The sequence below is a fragment of the Phascolarctos cinereus genome, unplaced genomic scaffold, assembly GCF_003287225.1.
Source record: "Phascolarctos cinereus isolate Bilbo 61053 unplaced genomic scaffold, phaCin_HiC Scaffold_9;HRSCAF=440, whole genome shotgun sequence".
Taxonomy (NCBI): Eukaryota; Metazoa; Chordata; class Mammalia; order Diprotodontia; family Phascolarctidae; genus Phascolarctos; species Phascolarctos cinereus.
In genome coordinates this window covers 204,213,969-204,240,585 of record NW_027556402.1, presented here as the reverse complement: position 1 = coordinate 204,240,585, position 26,617 = coordinate 204,213,969, and the positions used below count along the sequence as shown (strand labels likewise).

At 39.0% G+C, this 26,617-nt stretch overlaps 1 protein-coding gene across 1 annotated transcript in view; it reads right to left on the bottom strand.

The window, feature by feature from the left end:
• Positions 1 to 294: 294 nt before the first annotated feature.
• GAK (cyclin G associated kinase) overlaps positions 295 to 26,617 on the bottom strand; it is a 125,955-nt gene continuing 99,632 nt past the window's right edge. Inside the window, 7 exon segments of the mRNA XM_021005273.2 lie at positions 295 to 1,428; positions 3,066 to 3,242; positions 10,748 to 10,896; positions 12,519 to 12,743; positions 19,109 to 19,228; positions 19,617 to 19,757; positions 24,507 to 24,680. Of these exon segments, the coding sequence (XP_020860932.1) occupies positions 1,327 to 1,428; positions 3,066 to 3,242; positions 10,748 to 10,896; positions 12,519 to 12,743; positions 19,109 to 19,228; positions 19,617 to 19,757; positions 24,507 to 24,680 (1,088 nt within the window). The 3' untranslated portion in view covers positions 295 to 1,326.

Below are 26,617 nucleotides of genomic sequence, written 5' to 3'. Positions count from 1 at the left end.
CCTCTCCTCTTCCTTTTTCAAAAAGAATGGAACATGTATGTAAAAGTTGTCAACCAAATTCCGTAGCAACTCAGACTGTATGGAGTTCTTTATCATTGTTAAAGTACCTTCTGTTACAAATCAGACGTGAATCTGGTCCTTGTACTTAAGATAGTGAGAGTTACTTCTTGGTCTAAGGTGTGTGTGTGAACTCAAGGCCAACAGCCATCTGCCTGGGTATATATCATTGCTTATTAAGACATTCTGACAATAAAATGTATGGATCAGTCAATACAGTCAAGAGCTGACCAGACATACAATAAAAGAACAATAAATTTTTTCAACAACAATTGCAAAAGAGATCACATTTGCTGACTTCAGAACAGAAATAAGCATGGTAAACAAAATTGTGCTCACATTTCAAGATCAGATTCAGAAATAAGTAAGACAATCTTCTTTTCCATCAGCATAATTATAAAACCAATGGAATGCACACTATTCCACTGGAGGGGGTATGGGGAGGAGTAGAGAATAAGAAGTTACGGGTGCCATGAGCTGGGAAAATAAACCCTGGCAATACAGTTTAAAGTCCAAAAAGTTCTTCATAAATAACACAAAAGATTTTTAACATGCAATCACTTATATTAAAAATGCCAGTGTTTTCTCCATGTGACATACAACCACTGTCCATAGTCATGAATTGTGATTTGCAAACAACTTGGTTCCTTGCTTCCCATAACCAAGAATGTTGGCTTAGCGGCTGCCAATTCATTATGAGGAATACAGATTATCATCAGAAAACATTTTAATTATATACAAAAGTGATTATCAGGATGATTACACAAAATACAGATGTAAATGTACACCTTCTATAGATTCAGGTAACAATGCTGTGCTTAGCAAATTCACTGTTTCTCATTGCACAAAAAAGCTTGGACTGAGGTGAGAGGCACTGAACATCAAACTCCAATCACAAACCAGGGAAACATAACAGACACACAAGTCAGAGTTGTCTTCCTTTTGGGCAAAAAACCAACCAATACCAGTTGCTTCAGAATGAATGGCTCGCTCTTCTTACACTCCAAAGGAGGACGTCATTAGATTTATGTGTTTCATAATCAAACTGAGTGGGAAAAAGGTTCATTCTGGGCTATGATTGTGACACAGCGAGAGGCCTTTGCTGATTTACATTTTACAATACACCCCATCTATAAGAGTAGAATTTCAAACTTGAGGATGAGCTCATGAAATTCTCTCTCGAATTCTAGGAACATTAAGTCCAACAAACAACACCTTCAGATGCCATTCTGCTGCCAATGCATTTTGAAAATCCCAAAAACTGAGGTTTTAAAAAAGGGATTTGGATCCCTGATTTTCAAACTCTGACCAGGCATCATTTAATTCCATGAAGATCATTTTGGCATACTGCTCATATGGCTGCCCGGCGGCCTGGGAAGAAAGAACAGACAGACATCAGAAACTGGTGGCCTCCTCTCCAGAGACTCAAGCAAGTCTTACCTGGCCTTCCCTCTGTCCCCCCCACCCCCAATTTCTATAGCACTAGCCAGAGCCACATGGCAAAAACGAGAGTAGTCTAATGTTGGCCAAGCACGCCCACAAAGTCAAGCATGAACTGTAAACAAAGCTCCTCAGGGCAAGAGAAACTACAATTGGGTGGCTGTGTAGATTAGAGATTCTTCACCATCACTGACAAAGCAGCTCTGAATAGTCTGTTCTTTTACCACTCTCCCAAATCTCAGATGGTAAAAACATCCCATGTAATTTGCTCTTGAGGTGAATAGGCTTTAACACTGGCAAAAGCCTAACCCTGGCCTAGGATTGTAAAGTTTCACATCAGGGTCAAAAAGTTTCTTCAGGCACATAAATTCCTTCTCAATTCTCCACTGGTTCAAAGGGTAGGTAGCAAGCTCAGCAGTGTAGTTCACAAAGGCAAAGGTAATGTAACACCTACCGATATAAGCAGGTGTGGTTTAAATAATGGCAACCCATTGTTGTGAGCTTCACACCCTCAGTTGTAATCAGAGGCAATTCTCTCATCTGATCCTTACAACAACCCTGGAAGGACAGTTCCTGAGACAGCATTCTGCCTATTTGATGGGTGAGAGACTTGGCACTCTGTCCTTAATAAACCTTTGGGCTAATGATCTAGCCTTGGCTTCACAGAACTTCATAACCCTAGAGGAGCTAAGCTGGGTAACAGGCTTCCAATCTGCTCTGCAGTATCTCAGATCACAAGCAAGGCACTCGGCTCCCTGGTCATTCAGCACAGGGGCCTTCTCCTAATTGCAATCTTGAACACACAAGGATGAGATAAACAACAAAGACAATAAGGATAAGGACTGAACAATTAGTCCTGGACAGTTATCTCAAAGCAAGGTACTAACAAACCTATATAGGGGCAACACAGAGAACCTTCATTATTTCCCCTTCCTCTCCCCTCCATCAGCCACCCCAGAGACATCCAGATAACAAATGTGTACCCAACACCAATCACAACAGCAAGAAAGTACACGACTCTACCTAACCCATCACCAAATAAAACGACCTCTTCCTACCATCCATAGTTCTTCAGTAACAATAACAGCATATCCAAGAAGTACAGCAACCTTTTAAATTCACCTCCTCCACTAGCACACAAGAATTTGCTTAGAGATCAGAGCACACAACAGACTAAGACTTAAATCTTTCAGTTAAATGTAAATGTTACATAGTAACTCTTCATTTGCTATATTACAACATTTGAGTACAAAATAGCCTTAGAAGAAAATGTGAGTTATTCAACAGAGCTCAAGGGTCCATAATTAGATGTTTTAAAATATTCAAAAAATGTTTATGCTTTAATGTTGATAAAAATAAAAATTACTCAGTTTAGTGCCTGCAGTAAAAAGCATCCACTTGGCTGAAAAGCTTTTCCAAGTCCTCACAGCCTGACTTCATAATGCTTGCAGTTCAAAAACAAAAGGTGGGGGATGGAGCAGGGAGGGAAAAGGAGAGAGGGAGAGAGGGAGAGAGGGAGGCTGAGGAAAGGGGAGAAGAAAATCCCACAGGTACCTTGAACAGCTTACCTTGTCTGGATGAACTACCAGCACAGCCTTTCGATAGTACTTCTTCACCTGCTCAGGAGTCACCAGGTCTGCCATGCCAACTGGCTTCCACCTACTTTCTCCCTCCCAAAGCACCATGTGCAGTGTGGAAATTAGTGCTCTTATATTTCTCTCTTTTCCTTCAATCCAATCGAGAAGCTAAGAAGGTATGGGAAAAGAAATTTAATCTGTATATCTTCATACTCTTAAATTTTTCAGTTCATTCATAAAACTCTTTATATGACTTTCAGGAATGCCTGGTGTGAAAACTCTTTCCACTAAAGAGGACACACTCCTCTTTGGTAGCTTACAGTCTTACGTAAGACCTCTATCCACAATGCCATGTGCTGCTTTTCTTTTCAAAGAGAAAATAAAACATTATGACCATTCACATGTCTAGACTGAACAACTTTATCTTGGAATTACTAAAATAAACAGGATTTACCACATTAAAAATGTAAACAATAGTTGCAGAACTGTTTTAATTCAAGTAATAATATTAAGGTTTTGTAAAAATAAAAATAATTTGAGATGTTTCTCAAATAGTCGAAAACCATATATTTACATACAACTGATGCTGCAATTACTTAACTCTACATTAAAGCTAGTGTTATTAGACAACAACTGTTAACCCAGTTTGTTTATATTAAAATATACTAGAATTGAAAGTGTTCACTTATTCCAATTGTGCTCCAGGAATTAATTAGGCCTAGGTTAGTGAGATTTTGATATTCCTTTAGGACAAGAACTAGCAACATTCAAAATAACAGCTTCTAATTACCATGAGTTCAGCTGATTACAAAATGGAGGTAACAAAGACTTGTAAAACCATCTAGTGAGGGCAGTTAGGTGGCTCAGTGGATAGAGCTCTGGCCTTGGAATCAGGAGGACCTGAGTTCAAATTCAGCCTCAGACGTTTTACACTCACTAGCTGTGTGACCCTGGGCAAGTCACTTAACCCCGACTGCATCACCCCCCCCAAAAAAAGCCCATCCAGTGCTTGCACGTGCACACGCGCGCGCGCGCGCACACACACACCCCTTTTTATTAGCCAAGGTCATATAAACAGGCATCACCACGACTAGAATTCAGGTCTCAATTTCTACTAACAGAAAAGGTTGCTGCACCAAATACTGACCTTAGTTGGGAACTGGTCCTGAAAATAGTTATAGATTATAATAATAATCTTTTACCAGGGCTCAAAAACTCTGCCTAAATAAAATGGTCTGTTGGTTACCAGAAGCAACCTCTGCTTCTTTCCTCTAAACTCTAACCCTGTTTTGCTGACCTTTGCCCTTACCCTGAATCACAAAATGAGATGATTGAGTTAGGAGCGAACCAGGAGTACATACAGTCTAATGACTACTTTAGTAACGCATAATTCGGCTTTGTTTTTATCACCACGAAGTGTCCATTCAGTGCTATTTGAGTACAGCCAGTGATAGGGAATGTATTAATACCCACCATCTTGCCAAAGCAACTCATTCCACTTCTGGGCAGCTCTAACTACTGAGGAAGTTGTTCTTCATGCTGACCTCTACAAACCTTCCTCTCTCTACAATTTCCACCCATTATAGTCCTAGTTCTCCAATCCAGGACTAAATACAACAAACTTAAATCCTCCTCTACATGGAAACTCATTAAACAGTGAAAAACAGCTATCATGTTTCCCCCCTTAAATCTTTTTTCCTCCAGGAAAAATAAACATTCTCAATTTATTCAACATAATCTTTGTATGGCATGGTTTCAAACATTTTCACTATCTGGGTCATCCTCTCCGTACACTTCAGTTTTTTATCCTCTTAAAATATGGCATCCAAATTGGAGATAATACTCCAGATGGAGTCTGAGAAACCCAGAGGCCAACAGGACTAACATATTCCTTACTCTGGACACCACAGTACTACTAATGCAGCCTAATGTCATATTAATGCAGCAGTTGTGGTCATACTGTTAATTCATACTAAGCTTGCAATCTACTAAAACATTCAGGTTTTTTTTCACATGAACTATTACCTAGCCATACTTCTTCCATTTCTGCACTTATGCAGCTGACTTTTTAGATTTTTTAAAATTGTGAATTACACACCAAATAAAGCATTTCCATAAACAGAGTAGAAAAGATTATATATGATAATGCATGATACAGAAACTTGCTTTTCTTTTAAAGTATATAATAAATTCAAAATATAACTTTCAAAGCTGCTTTGAGCGTCTGTGATTCCTTTTGGCCTTCTGTTCTCTTCTGTGTATTTAAAAAAAAAATGCTTCAATGACCTTTTTTCCTTTTGGCAACTCTATTCTGAGTCCCTGAAAGGGAGGGAGGGAGGGAGGATCTTTGTAACAAATAATCAAAGGATTTTATCTGCACCCATTAAATTTTGACCCATCTTACTGAAGTCTGATTCCTTCATCCAACTAAATGTTAGTTAACTCTCCTAGTCTCATGCTTTACTGAGAAGACTGACCATCCAACACGAGCTCCCTCTTATTTTTTAATCTACGCCTCTTCATCACTCTTTTCATATTCCTATTGCTTGCCCTCCTGTCTCTTCCATGACTTTGCCCTAAAAGGGCAATCATCTTCCCTCTATCCCCCTCTACCTTAGGCCCACTAATTTCAATTTCTCCATATTCACTCATGCCTTCCTTCCCCAATTCTTAAAAATCTTTCCTTTGTCTCCTCCTCAAAAAGTATCATTTATATTCTGTCCCTCTTTAGATCAAAATAGATAAAGCATTTATTAAGCACTTACTAACAGATATACGTAAAAGTAAAGATAGTCCCTGCCCTCAAGAAGCTTACATTCTAACAAGGGATGGATGGCCTGGGCACCTCCTCAAATTTGAGGTTCCGGGAAGGAAGTCACCAATCAGAAGAGAGGTCTGTCAGGGATACAGGCATCTCCAGAGAGATGAGGTGGAGGTAGAAAGTCCGGGGTTAAAATTAGAGCCAAGACGTGATCACGGCTTGCCCAGGCACTTTCTGACATCACATCCAAACTCCTAGGGGAAAAAAATCTATCTGCCACTTCTCCTCCTCCCGCTTACTGTGCAATTCCTTGCAACCTGGATTCTGAGCTCACTGCTCAACTAAAACTGGTCTCTTCAAAGTTACCAATGATCTCTTGATCGTCATGTCAAACAGTTTTTTCTCACACTTCACCCTTTTTTTTTTTTAAGGCAATTAGGGTTAAGTGACTTGCCCAGGGTCACACAGCTAGTTAAGTGTGTAAGTGTTTGGTCTGAGGCCGGATTTGAACTCAGGTCCTCCTGACTTCAGGGCCTGTGCTCTATCCATTGTGCCACCTAGCTGCCCCTCACTTCACCCTTCTTGACCTCTCTGATACTGATACCACGGAGCAAGCAATGTTCGGATACCTACTCCTTCCTGGGTTTTCATGACACTGCTCCCTCCTGACTGCTTTTGGTCTCCTTTGCTGGATTCTTATCCATGTCCCACTCTCTAACCACAGGTTATCTCCACTGTTCCATCCTGGGTCTTCTCTCTTTATATTCTTTTCTTGGTGACTGCATTAGCTTTATGGGTTCAACTGTTGTCTCTATGTAGATAATTTTATATATCCAGACCTCGTCTGCCTCCTAAAATTATCTCAAACTCAACATAATCCAAACCTGCCGTCTTCTTTCCTAAAGCAACTCTTACTCAAAACATCATTTTTTGTGTTCTGCAGGAACCATCACCCTTCCAGTTACCAAGGTTAGCCACCCATGGGACATCCTTGGATCTTCATATCTTATTTGGTCCTAACTCTCGTCACTTCTGCCATGGCATGTCTCATACTGTGTTCCCTTCCCTTCACTCACATGGCCACCACCCTAGTTTAGGCCTTCTTCAGCTTTCCCCTGGGCTACTGCAATAGGTTCCTAACTGAACTTACCAGTATCCTGTCATTCTCTTCCCTGATTCTGACAAAACAACCATCATTAAGTAAAAATCTGACTGTCATATCCCTGCTCAAGAGCACAGAAAGGTTAGGTGACTTGCCCAGGGTCACACAGTGTCTGAGGTGGAATTTGAACCCAGGTCTTCCTGACTCCAAGTTTAATGACCTATAATCACTATACCCCACTGTCTCCAAAGTTATTCCTTCTCTAGAGGAACTGCCACTGGTGCACTGAATACAGTATTAGATCTGGAGTCAGGAAGACCGGAGCTCAAATCCACCTTCAGGCCCTTACTAGCTGCGTGGCACAGAGCTGGGCACTCGTCTGCCTCAGTTTCCTCATCTGTAATCTGAGAACAGTAATAGCACTTACCTCTCAAGATTGTTGTGAGGATCAAATAAAGAAATATTAGTGAAGCACTTAATAGTGCCTAGCCCACAGGAGGCCATTCCCTCCCTCTCTCTAGTCCAACTCCTTAACACTATGTGAATTTTCTCTTATTGAACTGCTCTGATCATTTCACCCCTCTTTTTTCCAACATTTCCAGAAACACTCCATTGTCTACCAAATAAGACATATGCCACAGCAATGCAGATTTTTACAGATGTCTTAATATTTGTAACAAATTTAATTTTAATAGAATTGCGTATTGAGTGCTTACTCTCCAAAAGAAATCTTTAAAAATTTATTCTACCAAACACCTAAGTAACACAAGTTAAATCCCAAGTAATTTGGAAAGCTAAAATTATTTTCTATCACTAATAACAGAGTAATAATCCATTACTGTTAGTCTTATTTGCTGGGGGTCCTTGTCTTGAGAACCTGTCTTCAACCTTCTTCTCTTCTCTCCCTATTCTTTCTCCACTCCCAAGTCAGTGAGTTTTCCAGTGGTTTCAACAGAATTAGTTTAGTGGAAGAGGACTGGATTTGAGGTTAAAGAGCTTGAGTACCTATGTGACCATAAGTAGGTCACTTACCCTCTCTGTGCCTCAATTTCCTCACCTGTAAAATGAAAGAGTTGAGCTAGATGGCCTATAATGTACTTTCCAGCTCTAAATCTTTTAAAACTCTGATCACTTCTTTCCCCCCCCCCCCCCCCCCGCCTTCTGGCTAGGCAATGACTTGCCCAGGATCACATGACTAGTAAGTGTTATGTGTCTGAGGCCGGATTTGAACTCAGGTCCTCCTGAATCCAGGACCAGTGCCACCTAGCTGCCCCAACTCTGATCACTTCTATCAGATGACTGCCAAATCTAGACCCACTCTTTCTCCTATTCTCTAGTCTCACAATGGTAACAGCCTATTTGTCACCTTAATATTACCTAAATGTACCTTGCACTTAATATAAGTCAGTCATATCAATAACCTCATCATCTTCCCCCTAAGAGCTGACCTGTCAACTTTCCTTGCCCTCTGCTTCCGACTATCAGCCGAGTCCTGTAAATTCTCTCTTGGTACAAGTTTCCACATCTATCACTTCCTTTCTTTTCACACTTTCAACACCCAAGGCCAGGCCCATCATCTCTTGCCTGGACTACTACTATAATATCCTCCTGTCTCTAGGCTCTCATCTCTTCAAACAACTTTCACACAATTACTGAATATTACCAAATTGCCAAAATAACCTTCCTGATAAAATCCAAATGAGATGCATAAAGCACTTTGTCAACTATGGTATTATATACGTATTTGTGTATATATACATGGGTATTAGCTAATAATTTCTATTATTATTTATGATAACTTAGTGCACAATTTAACCATTTTATTTCCCTAGTCAAAAAAAGGATAAAACACAAAGTCTTTAACCTATCAGTCAATGACCTCCACAGTCGGACTCCACTTACATTAAGAGACTTATTTTATTCCCATTTCCTTTCATATAACCTCAAGTTTCCATCAAACTATATTATTAGCTGTTCCCTCCTGCCTCTGTTCAGGCCATCTTTCAAGACAAAGATCGTCATCTGAAATCTTCTTCCTCTCAAGTACCAGTGCCCTGATGAAGCAGTCCTTGAGCCAACCCTGCTGAAATTGACAGTTCTCGCTTCACACTGTTCATAGTACCACTTGGTTTTCTCCTTTGCACTTGGCATATTCTACTGCTCTGTGTTCACGGTATGGCCTTCTCTCATTAAAATATAAGTTTCTTGAAAGCAGGTGTTACCATTTTTTATCTCTGTCATCACAGTCTAACACAGTCTACTTCATACTGAAGGTGCTTAATGTTTGCTGAATTGTGGCAGCGAGAGATATCATAGAAGAACACTAGACTTGGAAGACCTGAGTCTGAATCTGGCCTTAAAGACCAACGGTGAGTTCTTGCACGTAAATGCCACATTAAGTGTTAGCTATTATTTGTACTAAATTCAGAGTATGAAAATATTATATTTCTCTAAATAGTCACTGAAAATTGTGAGTTATAAGAAACTTTAGTGGGACCCCAGCCCCATGTCTCATTTCATGTAGCATTCTTCTTTGTCAAAAAAAAAAAAAAAAGAAAATCAAGGAAAAATGCTATCTCGTTTCTACTTGACAGACACTTCCTGCCAAGGCAGCCCCTTCCATTGTGGGACTGCTCAGAGCATTAGAGATGTCTTTCATAGACTGAGGTAAAATTTGCTTCCCCATATAACTTCAATTCGTTAGTTGTCATTCTTTCCTCTAGGGCTACAAAGAACAAGTCTGCCCCCTCTCCTCAATGACAACCCTTCAAACAGCTGAAGATAGCAGCTACAGCTTACCAGAGTATAAGGGTAGGGATGGTCATTTTTCCATCTTTGTATGAGCATCACCAAGCATAAGGCCTTGAATAATATGAGGCAGCTAATAACTGTTTGTTGAATTCAATTTTCCCCTCATTCTTGTCTTTTCCTGACTAAACACTCCCCTCAATCGTACCTAAAATGATGATTTCATGTCCCTTCATCATTCCAGTTGTCAGTCTCCTTCCACAAATCTCCACACGTTGCCTGACCAGGGCAGAAGACAGCAGAGCTATTACTGCCTTCATTGTAGACACTATGCTTCTATTCCTGACACCTAAATCAGAGTTACGGGATGTTTCAGGACCCCTACCATGCTGTTGGCGTGTATTAAGCTCCAACTAATAGGTCTCACAGGGTCTCTTCCATCTAGTCCCGGTGCAAATGACTACTTATAACTCTCCATTCTAAACTATCACCCCATACAAACCCCACCAAAAAAGAAAAAAAAACACCATCAAGCAATTTAAATGTGAGGCTTCACATTTTTTCCTGTTAAGATTCATCATTTCTGCCTGTCAAAATCTTTTAAAAGCTTGAGCCTGTTTTCCAGCCATCTCAGCATCAAATTAACCATAGACCTGATACCCATTAATCTAGGCCCTTTCCATGCCACAATTAAAATAACTACACAGTGTTCTGTATTACCAAGCAAAAGATCCTTTGACCCAGTCGTTTCTAGAAGATACTCCTAGCCCCTGGAACTCTGGGTGGCCATCAACAGCTACATACTATCCCACGGAGCACTGTATTGTCTTGGTCTCTGCAGGGTCACAACTAAGAAAAGAATCATCTTGACCTCTTATGACATATGTCTACATTAGATAAGCCATCCTGGCTTTCGACCCATAAACAAGAATCCTTTAAAAGCAACCTTGTCACACATATCTTATAGCATTTTGGCACCACTGTAATGAAAACATCAAGTTCTTTTGACTGCCATGCCCCTCCCCTTCTTTTGATTCCATGAATAGATTTAAATGGTCAAACCTTTAGCTTGAGAGGATCCATGTCTTTAGACATCTCTTGCTTCCTCATCTCAGCAATTGTCTTTGGTCCTTTTTTATCAGATTTGGATGAAAATCCTTGATTGGGTAATAGATCTTCAAAATCATTTTCTGAAACTTTTGGCTTTTGAGCTAATTCACAAGATAATAAAAAATAAAATTGTTTTGAAGTTGATGATATGTAACCCTTCTTAAAACTATATTTTCTCCCATATGAAAGACCACTTTTTTTCAAAGAATCACATTACAAAAAGCAGCATATATGAGAGAGAGAGAGAGAGAGAGAGAGAGAGAGAGAGAGAGAGAGAGAGAGAGAGAGAGAGAGAGAGAGAGAGAGAAGGAGGAAGGAGGGAGGAGAGGGGTGGAGGAAGGGAGACAGAAGAAGGGGGGGGAAGGAGAAAACAGGGTCCTTCTGTAGAATGGAAAACTGGCTCAATCTGGTGAGATGACACACAGACATACTTTTGTACTGACGAAGTGTGGCCCTGAACAATACAGCTGTTTGTTGTTCAGGAGTGCAGTTGTGTCTGATTCTACATGACTCTGTGGACTTTGTCCATGCAATTTTCTTGGCAAAGATACTGGATTAAACCACTGCCATTTCCTTTTCCAGTGTGTACCCATTTTACAGATGAGGAAATGAGGCAAATAGGGGTTACGGTTAAGTGAGTTGCCCAGGGTCACACAGCTAGTGTCTGAGGCCGGATTTTAATTTTCCTAAATTTCCTGTATCCACTGTACCACCTAGATGCCCCTGAACAAGACACTAAGAGACACATAATTCTAACAAGGAGATAAACAGATAAATCTAGTTTTCTCTAGTTGGCTTGGTTTAGACTTAATCAAAAGTGTATGTAAACACTAGTAACTAGTAACTATTAGTCTAGTACAACAAGCACCAATTTTATTTGTTTGGTTTTTTCCGATATGGCTAAATAATTCCCTTTGGGAAATAGCATTATTCAACAGGATCCATACAGAGAGCTCATTATATACCATTTAATCAATTTAACATTTTAATTCTGTTCAGGCTGTTCCCTTCGCTGTTCCCTTCCCTGTCCCTCATGGATTCAAGAATGTTTTCCAGCTCAATGATCCTTTAGGACTAACAGAATAAAAAAATCGGACACTTCAATATGGCTTATTCAAAACTCCTGTTGCTCCAGGTAATGAGTCTACTTCTCCGTCTCTCAAGATGAGAGAGAATATAATAATACAAGACTAATTATAGTACCTCGCCTTTTTTCTTATCTCTCAACCCTCCAGCTTTAGTAAAGAGCTCAAAGGATTTCCCTTTTGTCCACAGTGCACCAACACTACACATCTACCATTTGCTATATAAGAACTAGCCAAGTGAAAAAAAGTGGCACCTGAGTAGGGAAGTACTGCAGGCCATTTACCTTGAGTCTTCCAGATCTATAGTTCAGATTAGATATTGCTGACATACTGCAAATAAAAGACAATTAGGGAACTGGTAGCTCCCAAATCAACATTAGTTCAGTGACTCAAGGCTGAATTCTGGGTTCCTAAAACAAAATTCTCAATAGTGTCTCCCTTACTCTAACTGAAAAAGCACTACCACAAAAATTTTTTGAATGAAAGTAAATCTCTATAGCTAATTTGAATTTGTTTCTCCACATCAGTTCATTAAAATGGAGGCCCAATCATTGGAAAATAATACCTGTTTCATATTTACTTTTCTTCTGAAACCCAGGTATAGCAAAAATCATATACTAAAGACACCTATAACTTACCAAAACCGGGAGCTCTAATGCCCCTCTCTTCTCGTCCTCCAATAACACTGAAGTTCGCAGAATAATTAGGTTTCATCTGTGGGCTGGATTTGGTTTGTTGTGATTTTGCCTGGGAAGGCCATGATGAACCATAATTTGGGGGCCTTGTCTGCCATGGGCTCCCACCTTTTGAAGACTGAGCTGCTTTTGAGGCAAATCCACCAGAAGAAAATCCACAAGAAGAACCTGAAAGAAACAAGGAAGTTTTCATGGAAAAAACTCACCTTCAAAAACTACAGAAAACACTACTTCTGACATTATTGTCTTAAAAACCATTGAAAACAATGGCACAGCAATGTGAGGCTTACAGAAATACATTTTCAAAGTGAAAATCTATACCGCAGCTTTCAATTATTCAAGACGCTCTGGATACAGAGAACAAAGCTAACAGAACTCAGAGACATCAGCAGTCTCCATTCCTCCTCCAATTAGTCTTTTCAAGAACTCCTAACAGTTGGAAAATAGTACTATGTTAGTACTCAACAAGAACACTTTGAATTTTCAAGGTTATAACACTAAATACAACCCACCTGATACAACTGATGCTAAAATGTTCACAAAATGCTTTGACAGTCTATAAGGTCCAGCCTCCTAACCTGGAACAAAGGTTAAACCAAGGACCAATGACAATGTAAAACATCAGCTCATGCTTATAGATAAATCAAAACTCTACTTGCCCACTAAATTCAAGGGGCTCACATCCCCCTATGATAACGAAAGCAGAATAAATCAAGCTCCCTTCCCTTACACTCCCTCCAATTCTTTGCTCTCTGTGAATTTCATTGGCCTTAGGCACAGAAATGACTAGCTGGGTTTTAAGTTTGGATGACAAGTAAATTCCTCTTTAGGAAATGGATATTTAAGGCCATGATTAGACAAATGCATTAATGTCAGAATGAGAAAGAAGCAAAGGCCTCCCTTGAAAAGCTTGTTCTATGACTACATTAGATTTCCCCCTTCTGGACCAACTGGGCCAACAGAACCAGCGGTGGCCTCTATTTTTCGCCTTTATGAAATGGAGATGATACTACCACCTCTCAGGGTCAATGTGAAAAAAAAGTGTATAGTAATTCTTCAAGCACTAAAGAAAGGTTAAGTTATTATAGCACAATGGCCAGCAGTGTTTTCTTGCAGAGGCAATGCCCACTGCCAGGTACTAAAAAGTTTTAAGGTAGTAGATGTGCTAAACGAACAGAAGATTACAAATATCTGTGTACTTCATTTTTATTTAAGTGTCTGTTTGCCTCAGTTTGCTCATCTGTAAAATGGACTAGATGACCTCTGGGATCCTTTCCAGTTCTACATCCATAAAACTATGCTGAATAAATTGACAAGAATTTCACAGGAGAAAAAGGCATAAGGGGTTGTTGATTGCACCAGTGTTAAGATGAACCACATCCCAAGAATGAGAAAGTTTATCCAGGTAAATATACCCATTAGAACCTCAGCCCTTTCCATCCAAAGCACCACCAACATTGACTGGATGTCCTGGATTACAGCCGAGCTAATTCAGTGAGCTTTGTAGCCCATGTTTTGTGTTTTGACAGTTAAAGTATAAGACCACCTTATCCCTGCATGTAACCAACCTGCATAGCAAGAAGCTGCAACCCCCAGCAGGGAGCTCCTGGGAGTATTATATAAGAAGCACACTGCTCACAACTACAGAAGAGAGAGCAGAAGGGACTGGGAAACTAAGGAGAGAAACTGCTACCTGTAAGGCCAATGTTTCCCACAACTTTACTTCCACTAAGGCTCTTCACCATCACAGCAGAGAGCACAGGGCTGTCAAATAGGAATAACATACAAAGGGAGGTCAGAGAAAAACATCTTTGTAAAGACTTCAAAGATAAGGTAGGAAGATAACAGGTATGAGAGCTTACTTCTATCTTCCTTATTCCCCCCATGTGCTGCCTCACACACCCTTCTTTCTGCTCTCCTTTCACATTCAATGATACTTATTCCTCTCTTACCCCCTATCTTCTCCTGTTCTATTCCTGTAAATGCAGGAATAAAAGTAAAAAAAAAAAGCAATCAGTCCTTCCCACAATTCTCACTCCACCACTCCAAGATGGCTACATTCAAATATAGCGACAAAGTCTCAGCCCAGTATTTCAGCCCCTTGAGATCTTTTTAGATGCCAAATGCCATCCAAAACATTTGCTATCTCTCCCGGCAGAAATTTAAGAAGCATGCCATCTATGCCTTCGTCCAAGTCACTGAATAAATGTGGAATAGAACGGGGCCACACAGAACCTTAAGTATTTTTTCCACAAGAGACATGTCTTCAAACTAACACTGACATAGTAATCCTCAAACTCTGGGTCCAGCCAATCAATCAGTCCTGGACCCACTTAACTGCTACCACACTTTGCCTGTGTCCATCCTGTCCACATAGATCTCATGAGAGATTTGTCAAAAGACAAAGTAAAACTGATATACTCAGCATCCACTCAAAAAATCTGATCTAGTGCCTAGCAACCGTGTCAAAAAACAAATTAAAGTTAGTCGGGTACAATTTGTTCTTAATAAACCTAAATTGTCCCTATGGAGATAACCAACACTCTAACTATGTTGACTTCTACCCACTGGTCCTAATTCTGCCTCCTGGGGCCAAATAGGACAAATTTAATCCCTCTTTCATAGTACAGTCACCAAGTTTTCATTTCTCTCACTCTGGGTTTCTCCTAGAACACAAGACTTTATTAGTCTGTTTTGTTTTTCCCTAAGTAACTACAACAAAAGCTAAAATGACAAGAAGAAGTACAGAATAGTAAGGAAGTTAAGAGGAAGGAGACAGCACATCAAACTGTAGGGACTTTGCAAAAGTCTTCAATAAAATTCTAGTTACCAAATCCAACAATCTGTTCTCAAGGTTCATTCTACTTGATCTTCCTACATCAAATGAGTTCCAACTAGGAAATCCAAGAGGAAAAAAAAAATCACATTGAATCATTTTTCCAGCCTAGGTAGGCATAGGGAGGCATATAGAGAAGTATGCGAACTGAGGTTGGGGTCTAGCCAAGAACAGTCACATGGAGTACTCCAGAGCTGGGAACAACTTTGCAAGAAGGCAAGGGTCCCAAATCCAGCACAGAGGAACTTAAACTTGTGAAGACTGCAGAATTGCTGCTCACTATCCAGTTCTCTGTCAAAGATCTAGGGCAGACTGAGAAAGGGACCTGAGCCTGGGTAACATTCCAGAGTGAAGAATAGTCCAAGGCCTTTGGCTGATTACTGAGCAAGGAGCAAGTTCAGAAGCAAGCGGTGTTTGCCTCGCTCTGATCCAAGGGGCAGCGCAACCAGATCTCACTTCTAGCTTCTAGCTTCCAGTATTGTCTGAAGCTCCCAGAGGAATAACCAGATCAGGAACAACAGACCCAAGGACAGCCTACAATTCTGTTCCTCTGAATCAACAGAGCCTCCCAGCTGGCTGAAAGGGGTTCAGTCCAGCAGCATCTACTATTGCTCAGACTCCAACCTGGACAAGCAATTTGTAGAGCTCAGATCAGAGGAGCAGTAATCAGACTGCCCCAGACCAGACTACTGTGGAGCACTGAAAGATTGTAGGTCTCCAACTTGAGCCGTTCCTGAGAACCTGGAATAACACAACACTCAATATTTGGAAAAAAAAAAGCAGCCCCTAGACATTCCTCCAAAAGTGTGGAGCGCCTAACCTTAACATCAAGTTCAAAGTCAGGAAGCAAGCTGCAAAAATAAGCAAAAAAACATCCCACCATAAAGACTCATTATGGTGATAGGGATGCTCAAGACACAAACTCACAAGAAGAGAATGACTCCAAAATATCTACAAGTAAAACAGCAAAGAAAAACACAGCTCAGGCATAAATTCAACTCTGGAATTCCTGGAAAAGATGAAGGAATTTTTAAAAAAGTTTAAAATGTTTTTTGTGAATAAAATGAGAGCACTAGAGGAAAGAAATTAGAAAAGGAATGAGAGCTGTGAAAGAAAATATTGGAAAGGAAATTAACAGCTTGTTATAAGAGGTTAAAAACCCAAGCAACAAACACCCTGAGATGTAGACTGAAATAGTCAATAAACATTTATTAAACGGCTAACCTGTGCCAAGCAGTGTACTACGTGCTACAAGAGATACAAAAACAGGCGAAAGACGGTCCCCGCTATCAAAGAGTTTACAAATTAGTGGGGGAGACAATAAGCAAACAAATATGTACAAACAAGCTACATACAGAATAAATAGAAAATAACAGAGAAAAAGGACTAGAATACTTAGGGGTTGGGGAAGGCTTCCTGAAAAAGATGGAATTTTAGGTGAGGCCTGTAAGAAGCCAGGGAAGCCAGGAGGGATAAAAGATGATGATTCTACGAGATAATAAGAATATCAAAAGAAAGTCAAAAGACTGAAAAAATAGAACAAAATCAAAGATGTCTCAAAGCAAAAACAAATGACATAAAAAACGGGGCAGAGAAAAAAAATTAAAATCACTGTACTACTTAAAAGCTGTAACTAGAAAAATAGCTATTTCAAGAAAACGTAAAACAAATTTACCTAGGTCTCTTAGAACCAGAAGGCAAAGTAGAAACAGAATCTACCAGTTATTTTTTGAAAGAAACCCCAAAATGATATCTCCCAGGACCACCACAGCAAAAATCTGGAGCTTCTAAGTCAAAGAAAAAAATACTGTAAGTAGCCAGAAAAAAAAAAATTCAAGTACCAAGGAGAAACAATCCCAATACTTCACAGAAACAGAGAGCGTGGGATATGGTATTCCAGGAGGCAAAGGATATAGGCTTACAACTAGGAATAACATCCAGCAAAACTGAGTATAATCCTATCCTACAAGGGAAAAAGGACTTTTATTGAAAAAGAGTACTTCCAAACATTCCTGATGAAATGACCAGAGCCACATAAAAACTTTAAAGTGCAAACACATATGTCACAAGAAACATAAAAGGGTAAACATGAGTAAACAATTACAAGGGACTAAAACAAGAATAAGCTGTTCACACTCTAATATATGGAGATGATTCATGTGTTCCCAGAGAACCATCATCCTCAGGGGTCATAGAGGGAATGTAATTAGGCAGAGGGCCTGGGAATTGTTCTTTTATGTTTTGATATTAAAAGAAGAATGGAAAAGGAAGGAAAGAGGAATACAAAGACAGGAAGGGATAGAAGATGGATGGAGAAAACAATCTCACATAATCAGAGTGCACAAGTAGAAGCCTACACAAAGGAGGACAGCTGAAACTTGACCCTCACTGTCATTGAACTGATCAAAGGAGGGGGTAAATACACATACACATAGTTGGGTACAGAAATACATTTCAATCAACAGAGAAATAAGATGGAAAAGAAAGGAAAGGAGTAAAATAAGAAGTTGGGTAGATAAGAAACGATGAAGGGAATGGTTTCAGAGAAACCTGGAAAAACTTAAATGAACTGATGCAAAATGAAGTGAGCATAACTAGAAGAACAGTTTATAGAGTGACAACAACACTGTAAAGCCAAATTAACTCTGAAAGACTAATAAACTGATCAATGCAATGACCAATTAGTATTTCAGAGGAATCATGATGAACCACACTGCTCAAGTTTCTGACAGAAAGGTAATGGATTCGGAATGAAAATGAGATTTTTCTTTAGACATGACCAGTGGGAATTTGTTTTGCTTGAACATACATTTGTAACACTTTTTTCTTCCTTTCTAAATTGGTACAGGATGATTCGAATAGGAAGCAGAGAAAGCACATCATTGTTTTTGAAAAATGCACAATTATTATCTGTCAAATGATCAAAACATCAAAATTTTAAATAAGGAATTCTCATGAAAAGAACCATAAAATACCATAGGAATAAGAAATTAATTTTAAATCTTAGCAGAAAAAAACAGCATCTTAAGAAGCACGCTAAGAAAAATTCAGTTCTGAACCAGATTAAAGATTACTACTCAAATATGTCATCAATATCAGTGTTTAAAACAAGATTTAACCTAGAATTCAACCATACCAGGCACAGCTTCCACTTAAAATCTGAACCCCAGAAACCATACAGTGATTCAGCCTTTTTACAAATTTTGTAAACTTTCTATTTCAAACTGAACTGTCTCAGCTCTCTAACTCCCTCTATCTAGTGCAAGAAGAGCTCCTTTTTGAATAGTCAGTGAATAATTGTAAAGATGTCCAGGTAATGCCCCAACTCACTAGCAAAGTTTTGCAAGTTCCCTTTTACCTCACCCAAAGAACCAGTATATCAATCCTCATACATACTGCTACTGGAGGAGGCTCTAAGAAGCACTAATAATAACTAGATGCTTTATAGGAGTCTTGATTTTCAGAATGCCTGGATTCATTAGCCCAACAATGGCTAGATTAGAAAGATTAGATCAGAAAGGCTTATGACACAAGAGTAATGAAAACACTTAGATTCACACATACTTAAGCTGCATTTTGTGAGCTTTTACAGTCTAATATTTTGAAAAACAAATCATTCCTACAAGCACTAACATTTTAAATACAAATTCCTGCTTTATTGGTATAAATTTCACTCATCACAAATTTCACTCATTACCTTGAATACCTGAACTGAGGTTAGCAAGGTCAGCAAAGGGATCAAAGTTCTGAGATTTAGCTTGGCTGACAGATGAGCCAGAGGTAACACTTGACTGGCTTCCTGAAGAAAAGGTTGTGCCTATGGGATGGAGGAAATGTTTAACATTCGATTAAAAAAAAATCAACAAACATTTATTAAGTGTTGTCTACTAGGAAGAAAGAAAACAAGCATTTATTAAGCGCCTACTATGCACCAAGGACTACACTAAGCTCTAGAGAAACAAAGAAATGCCAGTGCGCGCGCGCACACACACACACACACACACACACACAATGTCTGCTCTCAAAGGAGCTCACAGTCTAATGGAGGAGACAACATGCAAACCACCGTATGTGACTACTCAAGTGAATTAAACTGTCAACCTCGGTTTCTGGATGTAATCATGCAGTTATCCTCAAATAAATATTGCAATAAAAGAAATGCCTTCACTTTCTTCAGTAATAGAATATCTCTTAATACCCTATACCTTCACATGCAGATTTGGCAGGCTGTGGTAATGGAATATTGCCAATACCGGAGGAATCGGCCCAGGAGTCCCATCCTCCCAAGAGATCAGGGTGGCTGGCAGAAGTAGTCATCTTGGTAGGCTGTTCTGTTGGCAAATTCCCTGGGAAGAAAGTTCCAATGACACAGAGGATTACTACTTAAAACAAACGTAATATGTGGGGCACACATCTCTCTGGGCATGGTCACCTGTAGGTGGAAAATTATTATACCTGACTTGCGTTTCTTTCCTTAGTATTTTTCCTAAACATTACCTCTACAGGAATACTTTGAGAAGGTAGAAGAAACTATTCTCTGAGGACATTAATTCAAATCAGCTTCCACTCTTTTCAGGCAGCAATGAGCTTTGAATAAGTTTATCTCAATGTTCTGATTATTTCAACAGAGAGTAACTGTCACTTCTCAATCCTTTCCTTTCAATGTCTCTGGACTGAGAAGTCTTCTTAAGGATCCTACTACTAATCAAATGTGACAGACAGCTCTTCAGTTCTAGTCTATGTTATGCTCTCACAACAGCTTCTGTCAACCAAGCACCCTGTGTTTAAATAAACAAGCTGATTACTTTGTCAGGATTCATTATCTAGAAGAATCTATCTCTGGTCTTGGTGAGAGCAACTGCCTGGCAGCACTTTTTGGAACCTTCATCTACTGATAGCAAAATTCTGTTTTAACCCATTCTCTCATTAAATGGAAGTTAAATAATGTGAACAGAACAACATCATTAAAAAAAAAACCTCCTCCTTTTTCTTTAGGCTTTAATAAGATTTACAAAGCACTTTTCATATAGCAGCCATGAGAGGAAGGTATTATTATTGTCCCCTTTCTAGAGATAAGGATACTAAGGCAGAAGTGAAATGATCCGTCCAAGTTCAAGCATCTAGTAAGCACGTGAAAACTGGGCCATACCTAGGCCTCCTGCATACAAGCCCAGTCTTCTTCCCATTGTATCACAATACACCTGAGCACGCTAACTATAGGTCACCCTTCACTCTTACCTTTCAACCAAAGGCCACCTAACCTAACAGTCATCCTCCCCTCAAACACAGAAGCCAATCTATAGCACTGCAGGGTGGGCCCAACAGCTGAGGGTTCAAGGACAGAGGTGGCTGCTAAGAGATGTTGTTCTGGTAGTGACAAAGTAGCAGAGCTCTGAAGAAGAAAATATTTAACAATTTTCCATATCTCTAACTAAAAGATGCAGAACTTAAGTCATTTGTCTCTTATGCACTGATGATCATATCCTATTTTCCATTATAATTGTTTTTGCATATTTCCTCTCCTCTAGTAGACCGTATGTTCCACAAAGGCAGAAGCCATCTTTGTATCCCTAGGACCAAGCACAGTATATTGCATAGAGTAGACAATTAATAAATGTTTGTAACTGGATTGTGAGGACAAGCAGAGGCAATGTAGCCACTGAGCTTTCAAGGGCATCTGACAAACCAAAAATAAAGTGATGATCAAGAAGCCAAATATTTGCAGTATGGTCCTGATTATCATTTATTAGAACCCAGATTGTGAAGGGCTTTAAATGCCAAACAAAGGGGTTTGTATTTGATCCTAGAGGTAACAGGAAGTTACTGGAGTTGGAGCAAAGGAGTGATAGCCAAACCTAAGCTTGAGGAATGTCACTTTGGAAGCTATATGGACGATGGACTAGAAAAGGGAGAGACCTCCTGCACAGAGACTAGTCAAGAATCAACTCCAATAGTTCAAGCAGGAGGTGACCATAGGGTGGTGGTCCTGTGGAGGTGGTCCTGGGAGGAGAAGGTCAGGATGCCTGAGATCTTGAGCACATGACCTGGCTATCTGGCGTGAGAGTGAGAAATTGAGGATTATATGAAGGTTACAAACCTACATGACTAGATGGCCCACAACAGAAATAAGAAAATTAAAAAGGATGGATTTTTGGGGGGACTGATGGGTTCTGTTTTGGTCATGTTGAGTTTGAGATGCCCATGGGATATAAAGTTTGAAATGTCTAACAGTTAAGTGGTGATGCTGAGACCGGAGCTCATGAAAGGGATTATAGGTGAATATACAGATTTGGGAGTCAGCTGTGTAGAAATGACCAGGTCATCAAATGAAGAGAAATAAGAGGGCCCTGTACAGTGCCCTGGAGATATCACCACAGGGTACAAGATACATATGATGATCCAGCAGAACAGAATCTGCAGCAAAGAGTTAGGAGAACCAAGAGAGAGAAGTTATGAAAACCAAAAAAGGAGAAAGAATCCAGGAGGGTCACAGTTTCAAATGGTACAGAGAAGAGAAGAATGATGAAGATAAATAAAAAGGCCTTATGATCTGGCAATTAGATCACTGTGCAATTTGAACATAGAAATTTCAGTTGAGTGAAGAAATCAGAAACTAGAATGTTTCAGGGCAAGGACAAAAGCCAAAAGAGTTTTGGTTTTGTTTTGCATTGGTTTGGTTTTGTTTTGTTTTTTTTTGGGGGGGGAATGAATGAGAATGCCTGTTTCTTTTTTTTGCTGCTGAGATCCCTTAAAAAGCATCTATGGGAAGAATTTACAGAGATAAGCTTTAGCTCAAAATGAGGAAGAACTTTCTAAAAAGAGACAAGTGATAATAATAGAAAGAATAATAGAATTGGAGTCAAGAGACCTAGGTTTAGCTCCTATCTCTGACATTTATTAGCCATATGACAATGAGCAAGAATAAGTATAAAACTGTTTCTTTATCTATAATGTGGGGATGCTACTATGTGCAGGGCCTATTGCATAGGCTTGTTATAAGTATCAAATAAAAATGTATGTAAAGTGCCATTCAAATCTTAAAACATCATATAAATGCCAGTTGTTTTGAATAATAATCATAACAGATCAATCAAAAATGGAATGGGGCCATATTATAAAATTGTGAGTTTCTCATCAATAGAGAAGTTCAGACACTAGACTGATCACCTGTCAGGGATAGTGTAGAAGAGATTCATGCTTCAGCTAAAAAAGACAAGATGACTTCTAAAGTTTCTTCCAATGACAGCATACTATGCTGCCTTGGAGAGAAAAAAGGAAGGAATGATTAGAGGAAGAAATACCACTCTCCTGCACCAGGGTAAAATGTGGTATGACTGTAAGAGTTAGAAGGAACCTGACACAAATGAGCTACTGATTGGATACTTTGGGGCCCTCTGCTCCCTTCCCGCCCTAAATTCTCCAATAATCTTCCTGCAGAAGTTACTATAAACTGTTGTTAACAATCAGGAAATCTGTTTAGACCTCCCTATGCTTTTTTATTAGATGCTAGACTGTGAAATATTTCAAATCCAGCTCAGATGCAACTTAGGTCAATCTTTTAGACCCATACTACTAGGCTAGAAAGGGTTATCTACAAAGAACACTTCAAAATGATGTGATTAGAACACCAGAAAACTTAGAATAGGTTCCCAAAGTGGGCAATACCACCCGGGGGGGGGAGGATCTGGAATGACGGGGGGGGGGGGGCAGGGTTAGTAGCCTCGGGTGCAATTATGTGGCATTGAATAAAAGAAGAGAAGGACATTTTGAAAAACCACTTGGATATGTTTCATCTCTTGTGTAACAGAGTTAAAAGTCATAGTAATTACATTATTTTCCAAATAAACACACAAAAATGCAAGTTATAACCAATCAGCAGTCATGTTCATCAACAGGTCTTAACAAGTAACTGTTGGCAGGTGAGCATGTCAAGAGCTGTCCTGAAATCCAGCATGCATCGGCAGGAATATGCGCATGTAATGACTCATTTACAATATAATACTATATGGTTACATGATGTAATACTGCATCATCAAAATTTCAATGCAGGAAAAAACCCACAAATTTACAATAAATTATTAAATTTAAGATGTGTCATTTTATATATGTGTGTGTGTGTATGTATGTATGTATATATATATATATATATATATATATATACACACACATATATATATTTGAGAATATATATATATTTTAACATACACACACACACACGCACACGCACACACACATATTTGAAATAATGCAAAAAACATTAAAGGGTTAAAGAAAGTAGATTTCGGGGGGTGCGCCACTGAGTAAATTTTTTTTTTTAAAGGGGGCAGTAGGCCAAATAAGTTTGGGAATCTCTGACTTACAGTGTTTGGGTAACAGCAGAAAACACACAACCACTAAATTAGATTAGGTAACAGGGAGGCAATTAAGTTTGAGAAGGCTGCTGCTGTACCACAGAAACCCCAAAAGAAACTTTGCCTCTAGAGAGAATTATGCCTCTCATACTTGGTTTGTGGGAATATAAACATAGGGAAAACCGCTAATGTTCTTCTTTTCATTTATGTCTTACCCAACCAGGAAAGCATCCTAGGGCCCCAAACCCAAACGTGCACAGGCTTCTACCCACAGCCCAGTGTGTTCTAGTTGGAACAAAGACAAATGCTGAGGAGAGACACAAACAGCTAGGAATCTATCTACTAGATTATCATAATATGTCATGATTTCCCTTAAAATGGAAACCACAAACCAAAAAATGACTTGGAACATACCAATATATCCAATACATTATTTTCAGATAATTAGTTTGGGGGAAAAAAACGCCACACAAGCACACCATTTTATCATCCTCGGAAAACTGACATTACAAAATTAGTAGAGGTTGGTACATACTAAAGTTTTATGAATTATGTTAGTTTTCAGCAGATATTTTCACAAGAGATCTGTGCTCTTTTTATACCTACAATAGACACTTCATTACAATAAATGGCACACGATAAGAAATTTAATTTAAACATCAGATATAAATCTTTTGATCAGCCCACAGCCTTCTCACTATAGCAACATCAAAATTTACAAAACAATAACCAAGGCTCACTCACCTAAATGTAAGAAGTCAGAGCTGGAAGAAGGAGGAGGTGCACTGTGTGTAGAAGGAAACATACTGGATGAGGCTGGTGCAGAACTGGGATTAAGAAACTCTTCAAACAGATCAGGATTGGAATGACTCTGAGTTTCTGAACTGGATGACATCGTGAATGGATCGAATGGATCAGCTAAAGAAAATGGTAGCCAAAATAACATGAGCTGTTAGAATTTACTAACGGAAGAATTTTTTTTTTACTTTTTAATCTACTTAATTAAAGGTAAGATGAAGTCTTACAAGTAATATTTTTAAGTAAATGTTTTATCATTGTGACAGCACTACTGCCCTTACCCTCTGGGGGGTAAGTAAGGCAAGAAAAAAAATTATTTCAAATGATAATAAAAACCAAAAAAAGGCAACTACACAATTAAACAAACAAACAAAAAATCTTTATTGGCACCTAATCAATTCAAGCACATGGTACTTTTCCCATGGAAGCTACTCCCTTCACATTAATTTTGGCCACCTCATCCCTCTATCCTAGAGGCCTCCTATAGACTGAGCCAGATGCAAGAGAAGTTCAGAAATACCACACAGATTTAGCATATTGCTGTGGAAAAATCTTACGCTAAAATTAATTAAATTAAGAACACTGGTGTAGTAGTGGAAAGAAGTGGCTTCTAGGAAGCTATACACAGCATTTAATTGTAAGGTAAGCCACTACACCTAAGAATTAAGTCTATAGCTACTTGTTTCACAGGTTATTCAGAACTCTTTCAATTTATTCAGTCAGGTCCAAGTAATAACAGTGGGTATATTGAAGATAGAACATCAGAGACCTGAAAAATCTCAAAAGGCTGTCTTCTATAAATTTAAATGTCTAAATTATCAGGAATTCCTTTTCACTAAATTCTAGTACTGTGTAAAATAAGAGTGAATCCTGGCATCCCTAAAACTGAAACTACAAAAGTTTCTTGACATCTTTCATTTTCCAATTTGAATTTATACATTTCCATAAAAGGAATCTTATCCCTTTATTTCTACAAAAGGGTAAAAATAAGGATTTTAAAAGGTAAAATTCTGGTATTTCGGGGGAAATTCTAATGTCACTCACAATAACTGTCCTTTGCTTTAATAAAATTAATTTAAAATTATTTCAAATGAACATACAAAATTAGTCAAGTAGGACATTAAATCAATGGACTTTTAAAATGATGGCTCAAATATAAGAATTTATTGGTGAAGTATCATGTATGTTAGATGGCAATGCTTACTGGTGATAACATAGCCTTAACTCTATTATTATTAGCCTTTTTAAACCTCTGGACAAAATGAGAAGACAGGTGAACTAAATTTTGCTCTGGAAGCTACAAATTTTGAATTTAGACTTTTCCCTATGCCTATGGATTCCCTAGTATTTGGGAAGCAAAGTGAGGCAAAAACAGAAGAAGAATGATATTGGCAGAGGAGAGATTATGGTATTGAGAAACCACAAACCATTTTAGCCAGCACATCTGAGATCTTGGCCAAAATTTAACCTCTCCAAATGAAGTTTTGAATTCAAGTCTACTGGAGGATTCATTCCTTAAAAACAGATCTACTATGGGGAAAAAAGTCATTTTATAGAAATTTACTTCCCAGCAAACTCGCAGTAGTGAAGCCAAGGCTAGCTCTCAGTCTGGAACAGCAATGGGATGTGATCAGGAAGTATATTTCCAGAAAGGAGATGTCAAACAGTACCAGTAATGTGGCTGATATAACATCTCAGATGAGGCCAATATGTATCATTTCTAAAGTATACTATACTGGACAACCTGAAGGTATGGGAGGATGGGTCTCCCCCCCATTCATTGGCTAATTAGAAGGCCACTATCTTGAAACTTGCATGGCAATCCAACCTCTATTCATCTCTTCTTTACCTTTACAAAAAGGACTTATCTTCTTCAGTACTTCTAGGGAAGGGCAGAAGGTGGAGTGGAAAATGATTTACCTAACTACAGTGGATACCTAGATGCTGGTTGTCACTATGTGACCCGAGGTAAGTTACTTCACATTTCATTCAAAATAATGAGCATACTAGACCAGATGATCATTAGGACCCTTCAGCTCTAAAGTGCTATGATTCTA